Below are 18,858 nucleotides of genomic sequence, written 5' to 3' on the forward strand. Positions count from 1 at the left end.
CGTTCTGCGCCATTTCGTCGGCTCGCAGGACGATGAAGCAGCCATGGATGCCTTAGTTTCCTTGGAGCGCCGAGTAGTGGCTTCGATCGGGCAAAAACAGCAAGCGAAAATTACGCAGTTTTTCTCTATTAAATAAATTCTTTGAATGGCGAGTTCACTTGAATTGATATCTGTCGAATTTTTATTTCGTTTTGGCATAATCCTTACCAGTCTTAACCCAAAACTGCATGTAACGAAAACCTGGATATAACGAAAAATTGCGAACTTTTTTCAATTTCGTTATATCCAGGTTTGACTGTACTTCAGTCTTCCATTTTTTTTTTTTCCCCTTCAGAATACCAAGACTGCCCAAGCCGCCATGTGAAGGGGCTTCATGAATCTCAGCTGAAGACCATTGGAGTCTGCTTGCATTGCCCAGTCTAACCCATGCACCGTTCATGATGTTAGCCTGTTGAGTAGCTCGTCGAAGTTTCTCTTGCTTCATTTGTTTCTATTAGTGTTGTATGGTGTACATGCGCTGATATTACTTTTTTTTTCCTGGACGTTTGTGCTTTGGCATCAGGACTTGTTAAAAATTTATTGTAGTAACTTTCTTTACCTTCTGTGAAACTGGCAGTTGTCTACAGCAGCGTATGAGACAGGTTTTGAAATTAAACATGTGGCTTGGCTTTGCCTGAAGGCAAAACTTAAGTGATGGAAGTTGGCAAATGCACAGTAGCTTCAGTATCAGCTTTAGCTTGGACTACCTCTTGGTCTGCTGAATCATCTTAGCCCTACCTACACTAAAGCCTGCATATTTTTTAACATTTTATGGTGTCTCGTGGCTGTTCTATTAAGATAGCTTTTTAGCCTCACTATCACTGCATTCATTGCTTATTTTTATATATGTGCTTTGCCATTTCTTGTAGCTGCTGCAGGCCTCACAAAAGCTTTGCCTTCAATGCCTTGTATAAGCATACCAAGCAGTGTTTTCCGTCACTGAGCTCGCGGCAGCAAAATATATCTGCCAGCAGCATTAGAAACCTCAGTGTAATGTGCTTTGAAAAAGAAATGTAAGTTATGCCATGAGCTGGAGGACAGCCTAGATCAGCAGCCAGTACATTGTTTAATTAAAATAAAGGCGATAGCTTATGCTATTTCGTTCGATGTTCTTTGAAGCTTGTATTTTGATCTAAAGATGTCATTTAGTGATTTCCTTTGTTACATTTTAGAAGAAAATTTCGGCCATAAACACATCAGTTAAGGCTTGTCATGTGTGAGCTATGGCGTAAGTTGTGTATATAATCAAGTGGTCATTACTTGCAGTTATGCAAGCTGGCAGTTTGTATAACATTGACTCTATTATGCTCCTGTTTCTTGTATAAAAAAAAGGGAGGGAGTGGGGGGGGGAGTTGCACAGCAAGATGATTGTCACCAAGGAAGTTATCTTGGTGGAGGTGTCCACCTAGCTGTTACCACCCAGTTTTTATGGCATATGTCAGAAGCTGTGCAGCTTCTCAAGCATACATCCTTGTGGGCCAACTGATGAAACTGCACAGGGAATCGTTGCCACAGCAAAAATTGTCCTTTGTGGACTGTCTAGCACTCATCTTTCTGCGTGTTATTTTGTGTTGCCTTTGAAAGTGTTTCGTCGAGAAAAGTAAGCAGCATTTATTGAGTCCTATAAATTTTATGTTGTGTTCAGTTTACCAAAGCAAGCTTCAAGTTGTGTCAAGTCTGTGTAAAGTCCTGTTATATACTCTAAAGCGGTTTCATTAAAAATTGCTGTATTGCTTTGTATGAAAGACTGCGTGTGTGCTGTACTGCCATGTATGCCAGCTGTTCCATGCATGCTTGCTCTACATTCACTGTGCAGTATGGATTTGCTCTTTCACACGTGAATGAGAAGTGTCCTGTTCAGTTCCTATCAGCAGTCAAAATTAGTGTTATGCAAGCACATACTGGCTGCAAGTGCATTTGAACAAATTTATAAAGCCATTTTACTGGCTGGCTCATTCAAAAGATTGTTTTTGTCATTGCCGGTGAGGAACGTTACTGGGTGATACATCCATTTGGCGGCGCAATGCCTTTGATGCGTCTGAGCGGAACGGTGGCAGAAAGGATCTCTAGTATGGTACACGCTTCCTGTTAAAAATATATATATTTACTCCTAGAATACTGCATGCTAAGTTCTTTGAGGGCAAAATCAGGATTTTGGATAGTGTGAACGAGCCTGAAATTTTCTAGTATTATTAGAAGTTTTCCATAAATCTTTCATTTTGTTAGAAGACTTCAGTGGAGCAAGGAGGGCAGTGACTCTATCATTGCATGCAAAACTGCTGCAACAGCCAAGCATTTGCAGTGTGTACAGCTATGGGCATGTTTTGCCTGCTCAATTTTATGGATGCCATCCACTGTTTTAGCAGAATGCTGATGTACATCATAAAAAATTTTCTGGCTCCCACTTCTGTCCACGAGTGCATCAACAGCTGAGTTGGCAGTATGTGTGTAGTCTCCTGTAGCCAACCTAGCTGAAATATCCTCTCGTAAGCTCCTTTTGGGCACTACAAATTTGTTATGCACTTGGGCTTCACATTTATGCCTGGATGCAGCATAAAATTGATGTCAGTGTATAAGTTTGCATGCTGCTTTAATCCTTCAACCGCCAAATTCATTCCCGAAAAACTTGCCAAAATCTCCAAATTGTTTGGAGATTTTTAGCAAAAGTGACTGTTGTCAGGCTTGAAACACGCATTAAAGGCTCAAAACATATTTCGTGGATAAATACCACCCTCTAGTATTGAAAATTGCAATGAACGCAATTGCTGACCATAACTAGTCTTTGGTGGTGGGAGCATCGCAACATCAGGCCGGACAAGTGACTAGTCATTGAAGATATTGGTACAAACCTCCCATGACAAGTACAGTTCAAGGTTAATGGCTGAAGGGTTAAAAAAAAGTCCTGCTTCAGTGGTACATAGTTGATACTTCTATGGTGCCATATGATATGGCCAAAGTGATCTAACATTTGACTTTTTTATCTTGTGTTCTGTTTGAAGTATAGAATAGGTCAGAGTAAAGGATATTTTTTTCAGGCCTTCAATGGTCTGACATAATTGCTTCCTTAAGAGATAGCTTTGCTATTGTGACCCAAGTCTGAGACTGTGCTTTAGTGTGCTCTTTTTGTCCATGTCGAAAGGGTTTTTTTTTTTTTCTAAGGTCGTACTAAACTCTTCGAATTTCAGTGCCTGTGCTTTGTCGGAGCAAGCATTGCTCCGTGTTTCGAAAAGGTAATGCTGCCACAAAATTTTTATTGTGTGTACTCTGGTGAAATATAAAAGTTGCATTAAATGTGGACTATAAGGTGTCTGTGCATCAACACATAGCATTGCAGCTTCATATCTCTGGCTCAAAGTTCACAAAGGTCTGCACAAGATGTAGATGTGTGCTTACTTCTCAATGTGAAGCATTTATGCTGAATTGGATTTTTGCTTTTGAGCAGTTTTGTATTAAAATTGTAAGTATGCTGTTGGTGCACATGATGAATTAAAACTAATGAGCTTATCTTCTAAGTTAAAGAAAGCATTGAGAAGCTGGAAGGGTTTCAGATGAGCGAGGTTTTGCATAGTTGCTTCTTAGCTTAAAAAAACTTGCGAGCAAAATTTAAATTTGCAATACATTTCAGCATGTTCCTCTTGCAGAAGTGTGAAATATGCGGAATGAACCCAACTTTACAACTGATGTTTTGCTAAGCAGGACTTTGCAGTTGCTAGGAACTGCTGGCACGTCATAAGAGCTGAGGCCCTTGTTCCCATGTTGTAAAACCCAGCAAAATAAAGGGAACTAAGAAACAAACAGGTGTAAAGCTCTGCCTGGAAAAGCTTGGAGGGGAGGACAACTGCTCTTTTGCTGTGCATTTGAGGGTGCTGCAGTTGCAGCACAAAAACACGTGGTTTTAAATTCTTTTAATTTTGAAACCTGAATTTTTTAAGCTTTTTTTATGGCTGAAAGAAAAATGCAAAGCTTGGCTTGTAGAAGGTATTTTTGTACGCTCCTCAATGCTTTTCACTAATATGTATTATTGACACCTCTGCCGTTTAGTCTATTAGAAATATGATTAACAAAGTTTGATGACTAAGGTAGACCACCACATATGATGGGTGGTACCATTAACTTAGTTCTTCAGTATCTAACTATGGTCTCGTTGGCGAAGCCAGCTTGTAGCACATGCAGGTTGCAGCTAGCTGCAGACAGCTTGCAGAGTTTTGATGTAGCGGATACGGAGCTGATCACATCCGCATGATTACAAGACGTGAACTGTCCTTACCATTATTTTAATAGTACTGCAAGAATGGCGGAGGCATTTTCATGTTCAAGATAAAGCCACAACTGCAATTTTTACTTGCAGTAGAGTAATGGTCAATGGTAATAAGTCATTCAATATGCACTGCTCACAATGAAGGAAAACTTCATTTTGGCACAACAAATGTTTTAGAGGTCCTCGATGATTACAACGGGGCTAGCTTTACTTATTGTGCATGCACTTCCAGTCACTAAAGCTTTTCAGTCATCCTTTAATGTCTACCAATGATGTGCAAATACCCCTGCCAAAGGGTTGCAAAAATAGCCTCGAGCATATATAATGCAAAAACAGTGTGCTGCTTAAAAACGCTGGAATTTCCTTAGTACTCATTTGTAAAAGTTACAGAATTCAGGATTTCTTGTTTTTATGCCCATACCTTGTGCAACATTTTGCTAGCTTTGAAGCCGTGGAGAGCAATGTTAATATGCAATGCCATTTTCAAATGTGTTTGTTGCCTTTCTGCTGGCACATAACTATTGATTGTTAGCCATGAACTGCTCGCCAGCTTTTTATCACACAGACATTTACTTCCAGCTCACGCAGACCTAGCAGTGATAGATTTTCACATATATATTCGATGTTCAAGGCAGTGGAGTCTTATTTCCAATGTTGGGAGCTATAGAAAATGTGTGAAAATAGTGAACCTCTCGCTCTGTATGCAACTTAAAAAGAAAAAAACTTGTTTTCAGTGGGTTCTAGGAAAAGGAGCTTGGAGATTTTTCTTTAAGCCAGCATCTTGCAACCATTATGCTGGGTTACCAGTAATTAAGATTTGGAAGCTGCATCAGACCCGCAATTTTATTTTATTTTGCATTAGCTGATGATGCCAGTTTTACATGCAAAACGCCCCTTTGAATGGCATTTGCAATGACTGGGCCTGCAGGCCTGTCGCGTTTGTCTGCAGCCTTAGTGCTAGGCAAACTGTCAATGATTCTTTAAGCCCACGTTTTTAATGTAAACATGTTAAAACACTTAATTTCAAAGAAAGCTTTGTTATTCCAGGAAAGCAGTCTACGGGGGATATACTGGTCAGGGTGGGAACTGTATCTCATAGAAGTGAGTGGTACAAGATCGTGTTTACCACTGCCATAGTCATTTTGACTTTACAGACTGGCTGATGGCAAAGGAAAAGTCTTGCTTTAGAACGTGCTGTGCACATGTGATTAACGCAGGCTGATACTGTCGAGTACTAACAGTTCGTGTCATGGAAGCATTTCTTTGAATGCTCAGTAATAAATTTGGTGTGGTGCTTGACAATAGAGTAATGACCAACATTCCTTTGGCATTATTCTAAAATGCATGCTTCTTTGTTGCGATCCCTAGTGAAAGCAAGCACAGCAAGCAGTAGGAGGGAGCACTACCATTTTGCACCTGCATCTCCTGTGCTTTGTATCCTATGTGGGACTGTTGAAAAGTGGCATGTGGCTTTCAGACAAAAAGGGCTCTGTTGTCTCTGAGCATCTGAACTTTATAAAGCTACTTTGTAGCAGTGTGTAGTGTACATATTAATGAACGTCCACCCAAGGAAGACGTAGTGCTTTAATGAGGAAGGCATTGATAGAACATTATTCCACAAGGTTCTGAATATCTTTGCCAGAGCAGCTGTGCTACTTGTTACAAATATCTCTGATCTATTAACTCAAGAAATGCTATGTTAGCAAGAACAAAAAAAACCTTTTCACTATGCATGTGTTTGTGCCTCAGTTATGAGAGTATAGGATGATTTTCAAGCTTTCCGACGTGTAGCAGAATTGTTGCATGCCTGAGCAGAAGAATTGCTTTATATTTTCGTATGCACATAATTTGTCTTGCTGTCACGATCAGCATTTATGTTAGAGATTTTTAGAGTTTTCAATTTAATTCACGTTCAATTCACTTCATCTTTTTTATTCACTTGCAATGGGAGGACAACGCAACCTCCTAAGAAGTTATGTCACCACTGTTATGTTCCCAGTGTCATCTCGTATGAACGCTTTGCTGGACTTGAGCAATGAACAGTTACCCTTTTTTTTTTGCCAAATTGTTTAAGCTGCAGTCTTGAAATCTTTGAAAGAACAGCCCAATACAAGAACAACAGTTTGCATTTACGACAAACATATAAACTGTGGAAGTACCTTTATGCCAGCCAGAGAAAATTAAGCACCACAGTTTAGTTCTTTACAGGAGTAGTTCATCAACGCACTGTACATTCGTTGTTCATGGCATTGGACCTGTGGCCCACATTCGTGTCTCATTAATATGGGCACTTTGGTTCTGGACCAAAACTGTCCATAAAGGGAGTAATCTGCAATAATGAACTGTAGAAAAAAAAAATTTATTCAGAAAAGCACTTTGAGATTAAAGTGTGCTGCTGCACATAGCTTGTGAGTAAAGTGAAATTGGGGAAGATCTTGGAAACTTAGAAGTGCATTATTCTGGTTGCCATTATCTTCCAAGAATTGCACGGCAGTTTGAAGCCCAAGCCATGAGACAGGTCATAGGGTGTCTGCTAGTATGGCTGGTTCTCCACACCTCACAGACTGCTAGGACATCCTTGCACGCAGATGACTGATGGGTGATGACTGGTCAAAATATCAAAGGTGCTGAGGGAGTTTTCTTCACAGGCGTTCATGCAATATATCGTAACAGATGAAGAGGTGCATTGACCAGGCACATTCGAATGTAAATTATGAAACCACAATACAAAAAGGCAGTCACTGAGGCATCTGAGCTCTCACAGTGCCCTGGGAAGGTGTCGTGCACTCAGAATGCACGAAAGGCAATATATTCTTAGGGAAGTTTGAAGTGTCAGTCACATCACTGTCCATATAAACGTGGCAAAAATACATGGGCCACAATGGGTGCTGTGCATTTTCACCCAGTTCATTGTCCGAACAGCGAGTTTCCCTTTTAGCAGGGTATGAATATACTGCAAAAGTTTAGTCCCAGCAAAAATCATCTATCATTTGAGTAATCCATATAACTGCAAGTTATATTAACCAGGCTTTACTACGTACTGCCTGGCGTCTTTTTTTTTTTTTTCCCCTCTCTTTGAAATGGGAGCTGAAAACTCGCTGGTAGATGCAGGATTTAACAAAGATATACAGATAAATGGGGTGTGGTTGACAACTCTTATGCGCACTGGTGGTGCTTAGTCGACAGTTAATAAAATCATTTTCTGCTTTGCTGTGTCATTTTGCGTGTTAACATAGTGGGCAACTTTGTGCAGCAGCACAAAAGTATAATGGACTGTCCTTAAGTCCAAACTCTCTTAATGTGAACTTCAATTTATTTGCTTATGTTTTATTCCTGTCCGCACCAAATGTACTATAAAGGCTCCCCTTAATTCAAATTTTTCAGGTCTCTCAAAGTTCAAATTATTGAGTATCGACTGAGCAGCGAAGATTAGAAAATCATAATTGGCAACAACAGGGCCCCCAATATTTTTTTTTTTCAAATGTGACTGCTGTGAAAGGAAATGTGACCTTTCAGACCATTGCGTATCCATCAGCATCCAGCCTGCGTTTTTCACTTGGATTCAGCAGTAGAATGATTGTCGTGAGGTATACTCTTCCGTTAAAGCAGCAAAACGTCCATCCTCCCAAGAAGAAAAAGTAGTAGTGAATAGAGACCATCTCAGTGCCATTGGCAAACCTGTTGACTGCCCTGTGCCCTTTTGTTTTAGAGGGAAGGGGTATTTTTATGCCATGCCAGTTTCTCTTTGTATGGCTTGGTTGTTGCTTGTTTGCAGCCGCTTTGGTACTCTGCAAACATCAGTGACGTCCAAACAGAGGTATTTTATGTGTATATTAGCAATAGCCTCTAGCCTAGTGTGCTGTGTACGTTCCTGCCTTATTCGTTTCATTCTTTCAGCAGGTGCTGTATGTCTTGTGAGAAATAAAAATATTTACAAAGAATGAGGGAAAATCCACTGTTGTCATATTTGTGCAACCAATTTTATTCAGGTAATGGTAAACGGAATGCATTTTTATGACCATAAAGAGAAATGCTGAAAAAAAAAAAATTCCACCGAGCATAAGCATTTGAAACAGCACTCAAACCACTGTATAGACTTAAGGTTGCTTTCAAGAAACTAGTGTAACTGTTTGCACGTGTGGGGCCTGGAAATCCAGGCATCTAAGTAAAATGGTAAGTAGGTGCTTGAAAACCAAAAATCTGCGATTTGAATAGCACTTTTATTGTTCAACAGCAGTAATATTAAAGTCTCTAATATTACCTCTCCATACTGTTACTACTATAAAAGTACATACAGTGCAGAATTAGTCATTAGTTAAGCAGAGCTCGCACTGCAGTCATCTGTAGGTCGCAAAAAATTTCTAAGTTATCCTGTTCTGCACAAGCATAGCTGTATACTTCGAAAAATTTGTTTCCACATAATTTGAGGTTTGGTGCAAACTTGAAACACGAGCGTTCATGCGAGCTCAGCTGATCGGTTCATGAAACCACATCTTTGGCACATAGTACACGCCTGATATACACTGTAGTTGCAATGACTCCACCTTTTCCTCGACTGCTACTGGCATTTATTTCCAGCCTCCCAGCTACTGCGCCATATAGCCCGTGTGTTGACGTGCAAGTTCCATTTGCCAGGTTCCTTAACTGCATGCAGTGCAGCAGTTGCTGCTTAGTCAGATGTTTACTTTGCCCTTCTTCGTGTAGGAATCACTTGTTTCTTACTGTTTTGTTTGGTCACATTGACTGCTTTTTCTCCAGCTGATGGAAAGTGGAAGGAGACATTTTTTGTGGAGGTTTGCTAAAAATAGCAGTATTTGCTTAAATACGTGGAGGCTAATGAAAATGGTTCAGCTTAAGTTAGGGACAACACAGCGAGCCATGGAAAGGAAAATGATAGGTGTAACGTTAAGAGACTGGAAGCGAGCAGAATGGGTGAGGGAACAAACTCTGATTAATGACATCCTAGTCGAAATCAAGAAGAAGTGGGCTTGGGCAGGGTATGTACTGCAAAGGCAAGATAACCGCTGGTCCTTAAGGGTAACGGAATGGATTCCAAGAGAAGGCAAATGTAGCAGGGGCGGCAGAAGGTTAGGTGGGCAGATGAGATTAGGAAGTTTGCAGGCATAGGGTGGATGCAGCTGACAAAGGACAGGGTTAATTGGAGAGACATGGGAGAGGCCTTTGCCCTGCAGTCGGTGTAGTCGGGATGATGATGATGATGAAACCACAGCCAATATTTTTTTGCCATTTTTATTCTTCTTGTGCTTTGAATTTTATTCATAATCCTATGTCACTCTTGCAATTAGAGATAAATTTATGACAACTTGCTCTTAACAAAATTGTCATCACTTGCGTTATGTCATGGCAAGTAACCAGTGTGTGTATGCAAGTCTGCTGTTTCTCTCAGTTGCAGCTGCCGCGCTGGCTGAGTGGTTATGGCGCTCGACAGCTGACCCGAAAGACGCAGGTCCGATCACGGCTGCGGTGGTCAAATTTTGGTGGAGGCAAAATTCTAGAGGCCCGTATACGGTGCGATGTCGGTGCACGTTAAGAACCCCAGGTGGTCGAAATTTCTGGAGCCCTTCACTACGGCATCCCTCATAGTCTGAGTCGCTTTGGGACATTAAACACCCATAAGTTAAGCTTTCTCTCAGTTTCCAAGCAAGTACGGTTGACTAATGTGTGTGCACATACATAAATATACGCTGTATTCCCTTTCTTCTCTTTCTTAGCACCACTTCAGTAAAGAGAGAGCAAAAACTCTATGTTGCATCCAAGGATCGGGTTGCTGGTTTAAGTGAGTGGGTTGAGGCTGCTGCTCGGCACACTGTGATGGTCGCCCAATATGTGGGTGATGTGGGCCACCAGAAGCGGCCATAGTGTTCTCCAAGGAACAAGGTCTGTCAAGTGGGTGGGGGTGAGAATTGGGCTGGTTTAGATTAGAGCAATGCATTAATAATTTGGAACTCAGGTCTGTGATTGCAGGAAACAAGCGTGCCACAAACCTAATGAAATAAATGCTATGAGAAGAAACAAACGGCAGTGGCATATGTCTCCATCTGCTAGCATGTTGCAGCAGCCATCGGGAGCCTATACTTGACTAAGCAAATCCAAGCATTCGACATAGGTGTTCCATGGAAGAAAGCGGCTTACTGCAGCAGTTCCGCCAAGGGGGGTTTTGTAGAGTTTAAGAGAATGTCATTATTGCTGCAGCGATGCAGATGTAACACCAAGCATTTAAAGCGACTGTCATAGTCGGTCTGTCTTAATAAAGCAGTCAATGTCATAGCCACTACAGGAGCATGTGTTGATCCAGATGGTTCTGGACGTGGGCCCTCTGAATGCGGGGTGGGTGGGAAGAAGGAGTAAGAAGTGACCCAGGGGAAGGTGAGAAAGTTTTTTGTGAGCCAGTTTTGCTGCGTGCAACTTAGTTTGTCTTGAAGAACAATGATATAAAGGGGTTCGACCTTTCGGTTTTTACTTTTTGAAAATTCGGTGTCCTTTCCTCGGTGTTTATTTCAGGACGCTATGGTTTCGTTTTTTTTTTGCAAATATTATTTTCGACAAATGAAATACTGACTTTTTTGGCGACTTAATGTAGCAATTCTGTGCGGTCAAAAGTCATTTAAAGTCTATCTCGGTATTTTTGTCAACTTGAACAATTCATTTACCAGTAATTAACGTGCAAATGGCGACTCAATTTAAATGAGATAGCCGGGAGACAAGAACAGAAGTTGAAGTTTACTTCTAAAAATTAGGTTTACATGCTATCGTAGGGTTGTCAGGCTGCATTGAGTGCAAAGGTTGGGCATGATGTAGTCTGTGTGTTGATGGCACCTATGGAACTACCGCTTAATCGTCATGGTAGCCAAAACATACTTTTTTTTGGGCCCATTCGCGGTTTCGTGTCATTGTCCTACATACATTTGATTAACCTAATAACCCAATTAACTGCTAGCAGGTGATGATAGTGAAGGAACAGTGCTTAGCTAGAAGACGGCAAGAGATGATGCTTCCCGGTCTGCAGAGGCGTGCAAGCTGGCAGAGCAATAGCTCAAATCGCACATTTGCGCTGCTTATCCTACATTACAATTGTCGTATCATGCCCCTGGCTTCCCTACTTAATTTTCAACCTTAAGTGAGCATAACTCGCATTCAGCAGCCAATTATCTATGCCTTGCAAGCCAAAAATACCGACGTTTTTCGGTTACAGCCGAATTCTAAAAAAAAGTCTGCGTACTTTTTTTTTGGTTTAAACCGAAAAGTCCAACTCCTAGATATAAGCCATACCTCTGCAACAAGTGTGCAAGTGTGACCAAAGGCTGGACCATTCTGTTGCATGCCACATACATGGCACGCAACATGCAAAGGTCATTGGCGTTGCTCCCTCCAACTGTATGTACCCCTTTTTCTTCGTCATTGTCGAATAATTTCTTGCCAAACACGATTTCTCAGCTGCTTCTCTTCTTTAAAATCAACCAATTTATGACGTCATTCCCACTTTGCTTTCCTTGTTTTCATAGACTGGTTGCTTCTTTCATGTATATCCTAACCTTCCCCTTACTTTCCCCCCATTCTTGTCCACCCCTACAGAGTATTTCGATAGGTTGCCGCCAAGGTGATGAGCTGATTTTTGGGCCCACTAAACTTTTTTTCTCTAGGGCTTTCTTAAAGCAGGTATGTGTACGCAAGCAACTAACATACACTGGAGGATTTTCACATCTGGCATGTGATCCAGCAGCGTCTCCTGAACTTTCGGCTGCTACGCTGAGGCATACGGGGCACCAGATTAAACTGTGTTTGGAAAAATTGATGATAGCCTAGCTCTGTTAGGCCAGGATATACGTAGCGAAAGCGCAGCGACATCTGGTTTGGAAAACTTAATATATGAAAGGCGCGCATTCACTACATGCGCCGTCGTGGCGGAGTGGTAGTGCCTCCACCTCAAACGCCAAAGGCCCTAGTTCGATTCCCAGTTTCGACACGGGTTCGTGGCCAATGTAGCTTTCGCTACAAAACTCGGTAGGCATAGTCCCCTATTCATCACCCAGTCAGGTAGTCCACACTCCAGCTTGTCTTCTCATTTTGAACGCACATTTTTCAGTGCTGCCATCTAGTGATGTAGTGGGTGTGCTAAGAATAGGCCATACAGAATCAACTTACTGTCAATAATAGTCTACACAATTTATTGAAATGTATATAATATACACAGTTTCAGTATAAGGTCGCTACAGCAGTTAAGGCACCTTTATTTTCAGTACACAAATTTTGAGAAAAATCAATTTCCCTCATCACAAGTTAAGAATGCGAATGTGCACTATATACGGTGTGTTCCACAGTTAAACGAGCGCCATAGAATGCTTCAGTCAACTAAACCGGTGAATTATTCTATACCACATTTGTTTGGGGTACTTGCCTGAATCGATCAGAAAAACTGATATTCGTATTGTCTTCAGTGACAACGAAACTAAACAAACAGTTCTCTCAGCAATTGCACCAGTGGCACCATCTCATTTCTCAGCAGTGGAGAGTCAGCAAAAAAGGAAGGAGGGGGGAGAGTGGCACTGAAGACACTTCTTCACTAAAGTCTTCAAATTTGGTGTAGTTTTGGCTCGTTTAAATGCATTACCAACTAGCCCAGAACCTTGTTCTTCTGTTTAAAAGATGGTCACTAGGTTAAAATTGAAACACATTTCATAAACTGCTAGCAACTTTTCAGCACAGAACTCATTTCTGTTCTTCTAAACAACAGAAAAAGTATAAAAGTGCACATGCTGTCAGAGAATCAGGAGCAGTAACAGAAACTGGTCACATGGTGGTCACCTGGAACTGAAACACAGTTCAAATGCTACAGCTGACTTGCAGCACAAAGAGCCCAGTTCAAGCACTGCTACAGAAAAGCACAAAAGTGACAGAGTCTGAGCTAGTAAGGCCTCTCGGTAAAGACACTATCACTATCAGAGTCGGACTCCTCTGAGTCCTCATCAGAGTCTGCACAGTTTTCCTTGAGATGGCTTTTCTTTAGTTTTTTCTCCAGCTTCTGCAGGTCTTCAAGCACTGTCTTCAAATTCTGCTGCTTACGTTTAGGCTTTGGTGTAATGGATGGCAAGGCAACGGCTTTCTCCCGCTTCTGGATGCCCTGAACAATAGCATCCATTGCTGTTGGAGATGGTAGTGTCGATGTACTGCATACACTAGCAGCAGACATGGGAGTCCTTGGATTGCTGAACAATGGAGAGTTAAGTGTGGGTGTTTTCATGCCAGAGAGTCGGCAAACAGACAGCTCATCCCAGCAGTCCTCAAAAAAGTTGCTTGGTATAACCTCGGTTTGCTGACGGTCATGGTAAAAATCATCACATGCATCGTTGGCAGCCAGAGCATCCGCCAAGTTTCTGATCTGGGCCTTACGTTTTAGAGTCCCCTTCCTGGCTGTTACTGCAAGTAGTGCCTTTGTCAGTTGTGGAGAGCTCCGAGAAGGCTTTAGCTCTGAGTCCTGGTTTTGTGCTTTGGAGGCCAGGGCTTGCTTTTTGCTTGGACTTAATTCTGATTTGGACTTGACTGAGTTCTGGTTTTGGGCTTTGGAGGCCAGGGCTTGCTTTTTGCTTGGACTTGATTTTGCTTTGGGCTTGTCTGAGTTCTGGTTCTGGGCTTTGGAGGCCAGGGCTTGCTTTTTGCTTGGATTTGAATATGCTTTGGGCTTGTCTGAGTTCTGGTTCTGGGCTTTGGAGGCCAGGGCTTGCTTTTTGCTTGGATTTGAATATGCTTTGGGCTTGACTGAGTTCTGGTTTTGGGCTTTGGAGGCCAGGGCTTGCTTTTTGCTTGGACTTGAATATGCTTTGGGCTTGCCTGAGTTCTGGTTTTGGGCTTTGGAGGCCAGGGCTTTCTTTTTGCTTGGACTTGAATATGCTTTGGGCTTGTCTGAGTCCTGGTTTTGGTCTTTGGAAGCCAGGGCTTGCTTTTTGCTTGGACTTGATTCTGCTTTGGGCTTGTCTGAGTTCTGGTTTTGGGCTTTGGAGGCCAGGGCTTGCTTTTTGCTTGGACTTGAATATGCTTTGGGCTTGTCTGAGTCCTGGTTTTGGGCTTTGGAGGCCAGGGCTTGCTTTTTGCTTGGACTTGATTCTGCTTTGGGCTTAACTATTCTGCTGTTGCCCATATTAGATACATGTGTAGCACCTAGTTTAGATGGTTTCTGACTTTCAACTTTTTTGTTTTCTGTTAGGCAAGCAAAGCCACGAGCTTCAGCAGGACACTTCGGTTCATAATGGGCTGTATTAGCAGCATTACTGCAAACTTGCTGATCAAGCTGTTCTGATTGCTTTCGTTTTATGCTTACGGCACTGCCATTCTTTCTGCCAGCATTGCCTGCACTTTTCACTTCAGGAGAATTACATGCTGTCTTCTTCTTTGAAGGCATTCCAGATGACAATGCGGCAGCACGTTTTCTCATAGTTGGTACCTGTTGGTTATCGCAAAGAATGTTCTCTGAGCTTGCACCTGCATTCTGGTGCCCTGACAAGCTCCTCTCACCCAAATTTTGCTGGTCAGACATCTGTTGTGTGTTTCCTGTTTTAAACATGGCATGATGACTGTTGATCACAGTGGAACTGTTCCTCCGTCGAGTTTTGGCTGGTTTCTGCTGCTTTATGACTGGGTAACTTCTCAGTGTGTGGGTCCTGCACTGAACATTTGCCTCCTGCCTCCCAGCTGCAGTCTCATGTGGAACGTCCAGCTTTAGCCTGCGCCTCGCAGGCAAAGTGCACAATGACTCGAATGCAAGCTCATCCCCAGGTCCTATGCTTCTGCCTGCAATACGGCATTCACTGAGGGACGCACCAAGACCCACCCCTTTGTGTTCAGGAACACCCTCCATCACATGACCATTGCATGTGCTCTTTTCATCAGATGACCTTTCACTATCTTGAGATTTTGGTTTTTCTCTCTCCTTGTCATCATTCTTAAACTCCTGCTTGGTACTTAGCTGTACACTCTTCGGTGTGACTCTCATCGGTAGCACTGGCCTGGACGCAGCCTTTTCAGTGATATTACTGCCATCCACTTTTGCTGCATCTGGAGGATTTATACCGGGTTCTTTCCGACTTTCACCTTTTCTGTTTCTTTGCCAGAGTCCAACAGAGGCACCCAATTCTCTCTTGTGAAGCTGTCTGCAATATTTTCTATTAGCACTGTTACTAAGGGCGTACACTTTTCCTTTAGGCTTTTCTGATTGTTTTCGTTTTCTGGCACTACTTTGGTTTTCGATCACATCTTTAGCTGTTTTAGCTTTAGCCAAAATACGTGCAGACCTTCTCTTCCCAGGCAACATTCCAGGTGACGATGAGGCAGCACGTTTTCTTTTCACTGGCAGACTTTTGCATGTCGAGAAAACATTCTTCTTGCTTGCAACCACATCCTGATGCCCTGACAAGCTCCTCTCTCTCAATTTTCGCTTGCCTGATGGAGGCTCTGTACCATTTGCAGCAAGCGTGGCATGAATCAGATGCTGACCACTGATCACTGCATTAGAGTTTGTTCTCAGAGTTCTAGCTGGTGCTTGCTGCTTTTTAACAATGTCACAAGATGAGCGGCCTCTGCGTAGAACACCGGTTTCTTTCCTGCTACTTGCAGAGTTTAGGGAACTGTCCAGGTTCAAGTTGTGCCCAAACGGTAGAACACACAATGATCTTGGTGCACGCTTCTCTCCTAATTCCATTGTACTGGCTCTAGACTGTTGTCTTGTTTGCACACCTTGACCGCTACCAGCCTGGCATACCTCGGGTGCCCTCTGTACCTCACGATCACTGCAGATGCGGTTCCTGTTGGAAGGCCTTCGAGCGTTTATAGGTTTGGGTTCCTCATTTTCCTTGTCATCTTTCCTCAGCCCCTGGCCATTACTTCGCTCTTCCCATCGTCGTGGGACTTGCCCTGTCAGCTTGGCTTGAGATGGTGCTGGTGTGCTTGCAGCACAAGCAAGTCTCTGCTGGGAAATCTTTCTACGTACTGCAGGTACATCTTGCATCCTCCTTTTTGCCAATTTGCTAGGTGTAGAAGCTTCAAGCATTCTATATACTTCACAAACGCCTTGTGTGCCTTGCTCATCACCCGACAAATTCTGCCAAGCACTAGCTGACCGTGCAGGCGAGAGCATCGTGTCAAGACATACCTCTGTCTTAGTACCAGTTCCAGCACTGGCACGAGCAGGAGGACGGGAAGCACTTGTGCGTCTCATATCCAACGTTGTTGCGGTCTTCTTCCTTGCTCTTGTTAATCTGTCATTTTCTTGAAGGCATGCCGCTCGTCCCGATCTTGTTTTGCGAGTGCATGCTGGCACATTACTTTCAGCTGACTGCTTTCTTGTTTTCACCACTGGGCTGGGCGCGACACTAGCGGTGTTGTAACTGGGTTTCATCACTCCGGTAGCACTAGCCAGTCTTGAAATACTGGACAGGGGGAGTTTCTCGACAACAACTTTAACATCTTTCACGAAGGCATCAGCCTTGACCTCGCCACTAGCGATCGTCAGCTGCGTCTTCGCCGTCGACAAATTGGGAATTTCAGTAACAGATCCATCCCGAAAACTCTTGGTCCGTGTCCGAGGTCTGAGCTGTGGAGTGTTGAGCACTGCGTCTCGGCGTTTCTTAGGAGAACGCGGCTGAGCAATGCAGAGTTGTTTCCGGCTCGCGTTGTTTCCGTCTTTGCGGTAGATTCCCGCGTCTGTGTTCTCTGCAGGTCTGGACCAGCCCCACACGACTTGTCTCCAGTTCGATGGTACACCATGGACAAATTTGTCGAGTATTCTGGACGGAATTCTTCCTCGAAGGCCTGATATCACGTCGAACTTTCCAACAAGCTTGTAGCTGCTACCGTCGGCGCATACGATGCGATTGCGACTGATGCGGCGCTTAACGTTCGCTGTAATCAGCAACTCGCCATTTGCTTCACAGTATCCCTCGATCCGCATCTCACAAGTGCCAGACGGCACGATTCCCCATTGTCTCAACCTCTGCATTTCGCACTCCCACAACACTTCGAATACGGTGCGGTGATTTAAACGGCAACGCTTGAACAACTGCGACGATGGCGCCTGGATGCCGCATCGGGCGGCCGAAAGTGAAGCCACCGGAAGTTGGGCAGCATGTCCCGGAAGTCAGCCTTTGGCAGTGCATAAAATCGGACCTCAGCACGGTTTTTCTGTTTTAGTTTTCGTTTTCCACTTAGCACCTTGTCTTTTCGGCGTTCTCGTCTTTTTTTCATGACAATGCCTACCTGTTGTGCCGTCAACTGCATGAGGAAAGCAGCAAAGACCTCGTGAAAACGTTCCAAAAATAAGGGTCCATTGCATCGCTATGGGACGCCACTAGCAGACGACAGAAGGTCGCTGCACGCAGTACGCACGGAGCCTCGTCTGCTCAGCTCTGTGTCGTCCCGTTGCGCTTGCGTCAACTCTGCTCTTTGTTGTGATGAAAGTCGTCGCGCTCTAAGCGCAAGTTATACCATCAGTGAGGGATAAATTTAAGAAGGAATAGGTGGAAACCTTCATTAGGCAGCAGCCGCCGCGGTACGAGTGGTTACGGCGCTCGGCTGCTGGCCCGGAAGACGCGGGTTCGATCCCGGCTGCGGCGCTCGAATTTCGATGGAGGCGAAATTCTAGAGGCCCGTGTACTGTGCGATGTCAGTACACGTTAAAGAACCCCAGGTGGTCGAAATTTCCGGAGACCTTCACTACGGCGTCTCTCATAACCTGAGTCGCTTTGGGACGTTAAACCCCCATAAACCATCATTAGGCAGCCGACTTTGCAGCGACCATTTTACCGAATTATGTTTAGACCGAACCGGAGCGAGGTAGAGGTCACAATCAAGGTGAGGTGCCGTCGGTGTTTTGGTGGTTCACATTATCGCGCCCAAAAGGTATATCGGTCGTTTCTCGTGCTGAGTAGATGAAGTGTGGCTGTGCTATAGAGTTAGATTAAAAGCACGTATGGAAGGCAAATGGCACACTAAAGCGATAAACATCACCTGTCATCGATGAGAGGAGACATCGCCCACCACCAACCCGAAATTGAAACAGCGGCAGCTGTACAACGAGTGGCTCTTCGAGTGACAGGATTTCCGCTCCATTGCCTGTTCTTTGCTACATGAAAATTTGTTTTCAAGATTAGCTAGGCTCATCGTCATTCCACTACTCCTAATTATGCTCGGAAGACAAGAACCAGGTCAGAAAACAGTGTTTAATGCACGTACCCCTTCGCCGCGGCATGGTGAGACATGCATGCCTGTTCACTTCTGTTCCTCTGAAATTGGTGTTCTCCGAACAATGCTCACATTTATCACTTTCAGCTAGCTTATTCCTTTGATATTACAGCAGACGTTACATAAAAACAACGCGAAAAACTGAGGACGGAAGGATATGAAAGACGCGACTTTTTGCATTGAAATACACAGCAGACACCAAACTTCCGGGACATGCCATCCAACTTCCGGTGGCTTCACTTGCGCCCACTTCAGAAAGCGGGAACTAAAGTCCGCCGCCAACAGGAAGTTGAGATTGTCTCTAGGTTTCCCTA

The 18,858-nt window shown here is 43.6% G+C and overlaps 2 protein-coding genes across 3 annotated transcripts in view; one reads left to right on the plus strand and one right to left on the minus strand.

Annotated features, from left to right (window-relative positions):
• The window catches only part of Flo1 (flotillin-1), a 69,642-nt gene extending 61,402 nt beyond the window's left edge, over positions 1-8,240 (plus strand). The window contains exon 11 of the mRNA XM_077648574.1: positions 335-8,240. Within this exon, the coding sequence (XP_077504700.1) occupies positions 335-364 (30 nt within the window). The 3' untranslated portion in view covers positions 365-8,240. The remainder of the gene's footprint in view (positions 1-334) is intronic.
• Positions 8,241-12,460: 4,220 nt separating this feature from the next.
• Positions 12,461-17,404, minus strand: LOC144114688 (uncharacterized). 2 transcript variants are annotated; one of them, XM_077648573.1, is made up of 2 exons: positions 14,026-17,404; positions 12,461-13,953 (listed from the first exon to the last, which is right to left on the minus strand). In XM_077648573.1, the coding sequence occupies exons 1-2, from the start codon at positions 17,301-17,303 to the stop codon at positions 13,221-13,223; spliced, it is 4,011 nt and encodes a 1,336-aa protein (XP_077504699.1). In that variant the 5' UTR covers positions 17,304-17,404; the 3' UTR covers positions 12,461-13,220. The 2 variants fall into 2 exon arrangements, with proteins under 2 accessions (XP_077504699.1, XP_077504697.1); XM_077648571.1 differs by having other exon boundaries at positions 13,076-17,404.
• Between the last annotated feature and the right edge of the window lie 1,454 nt (positions 17,405-18,858).

The sequence above is a fragment of the Amblyomma americanum genome, chromosome 1, assembly GCF_052857255.1.
Source record: "Amblyomma americanum isolate KBUSLIRL-KWMA chromosome 1, ASM5285725v1, whole genome shotgun sequence".
NCBI classification, from domain to species: Eukaryota; Metazoa; Arthropoda; class Arachnida; order Ixodida; family Ixodidae; genus Amblyomma; species Amblyomma americanum.

Bases quoted from the DNA above. Each gene is read 5' to 3' on its own strand.
- LOC144114688 (XM_077648571.1), bottom strand. From the start codon at position 17,303: ATGCAGAGGTTGAGACAATGGGGAATCGTGCCGTCTGGCACTTGTGAG.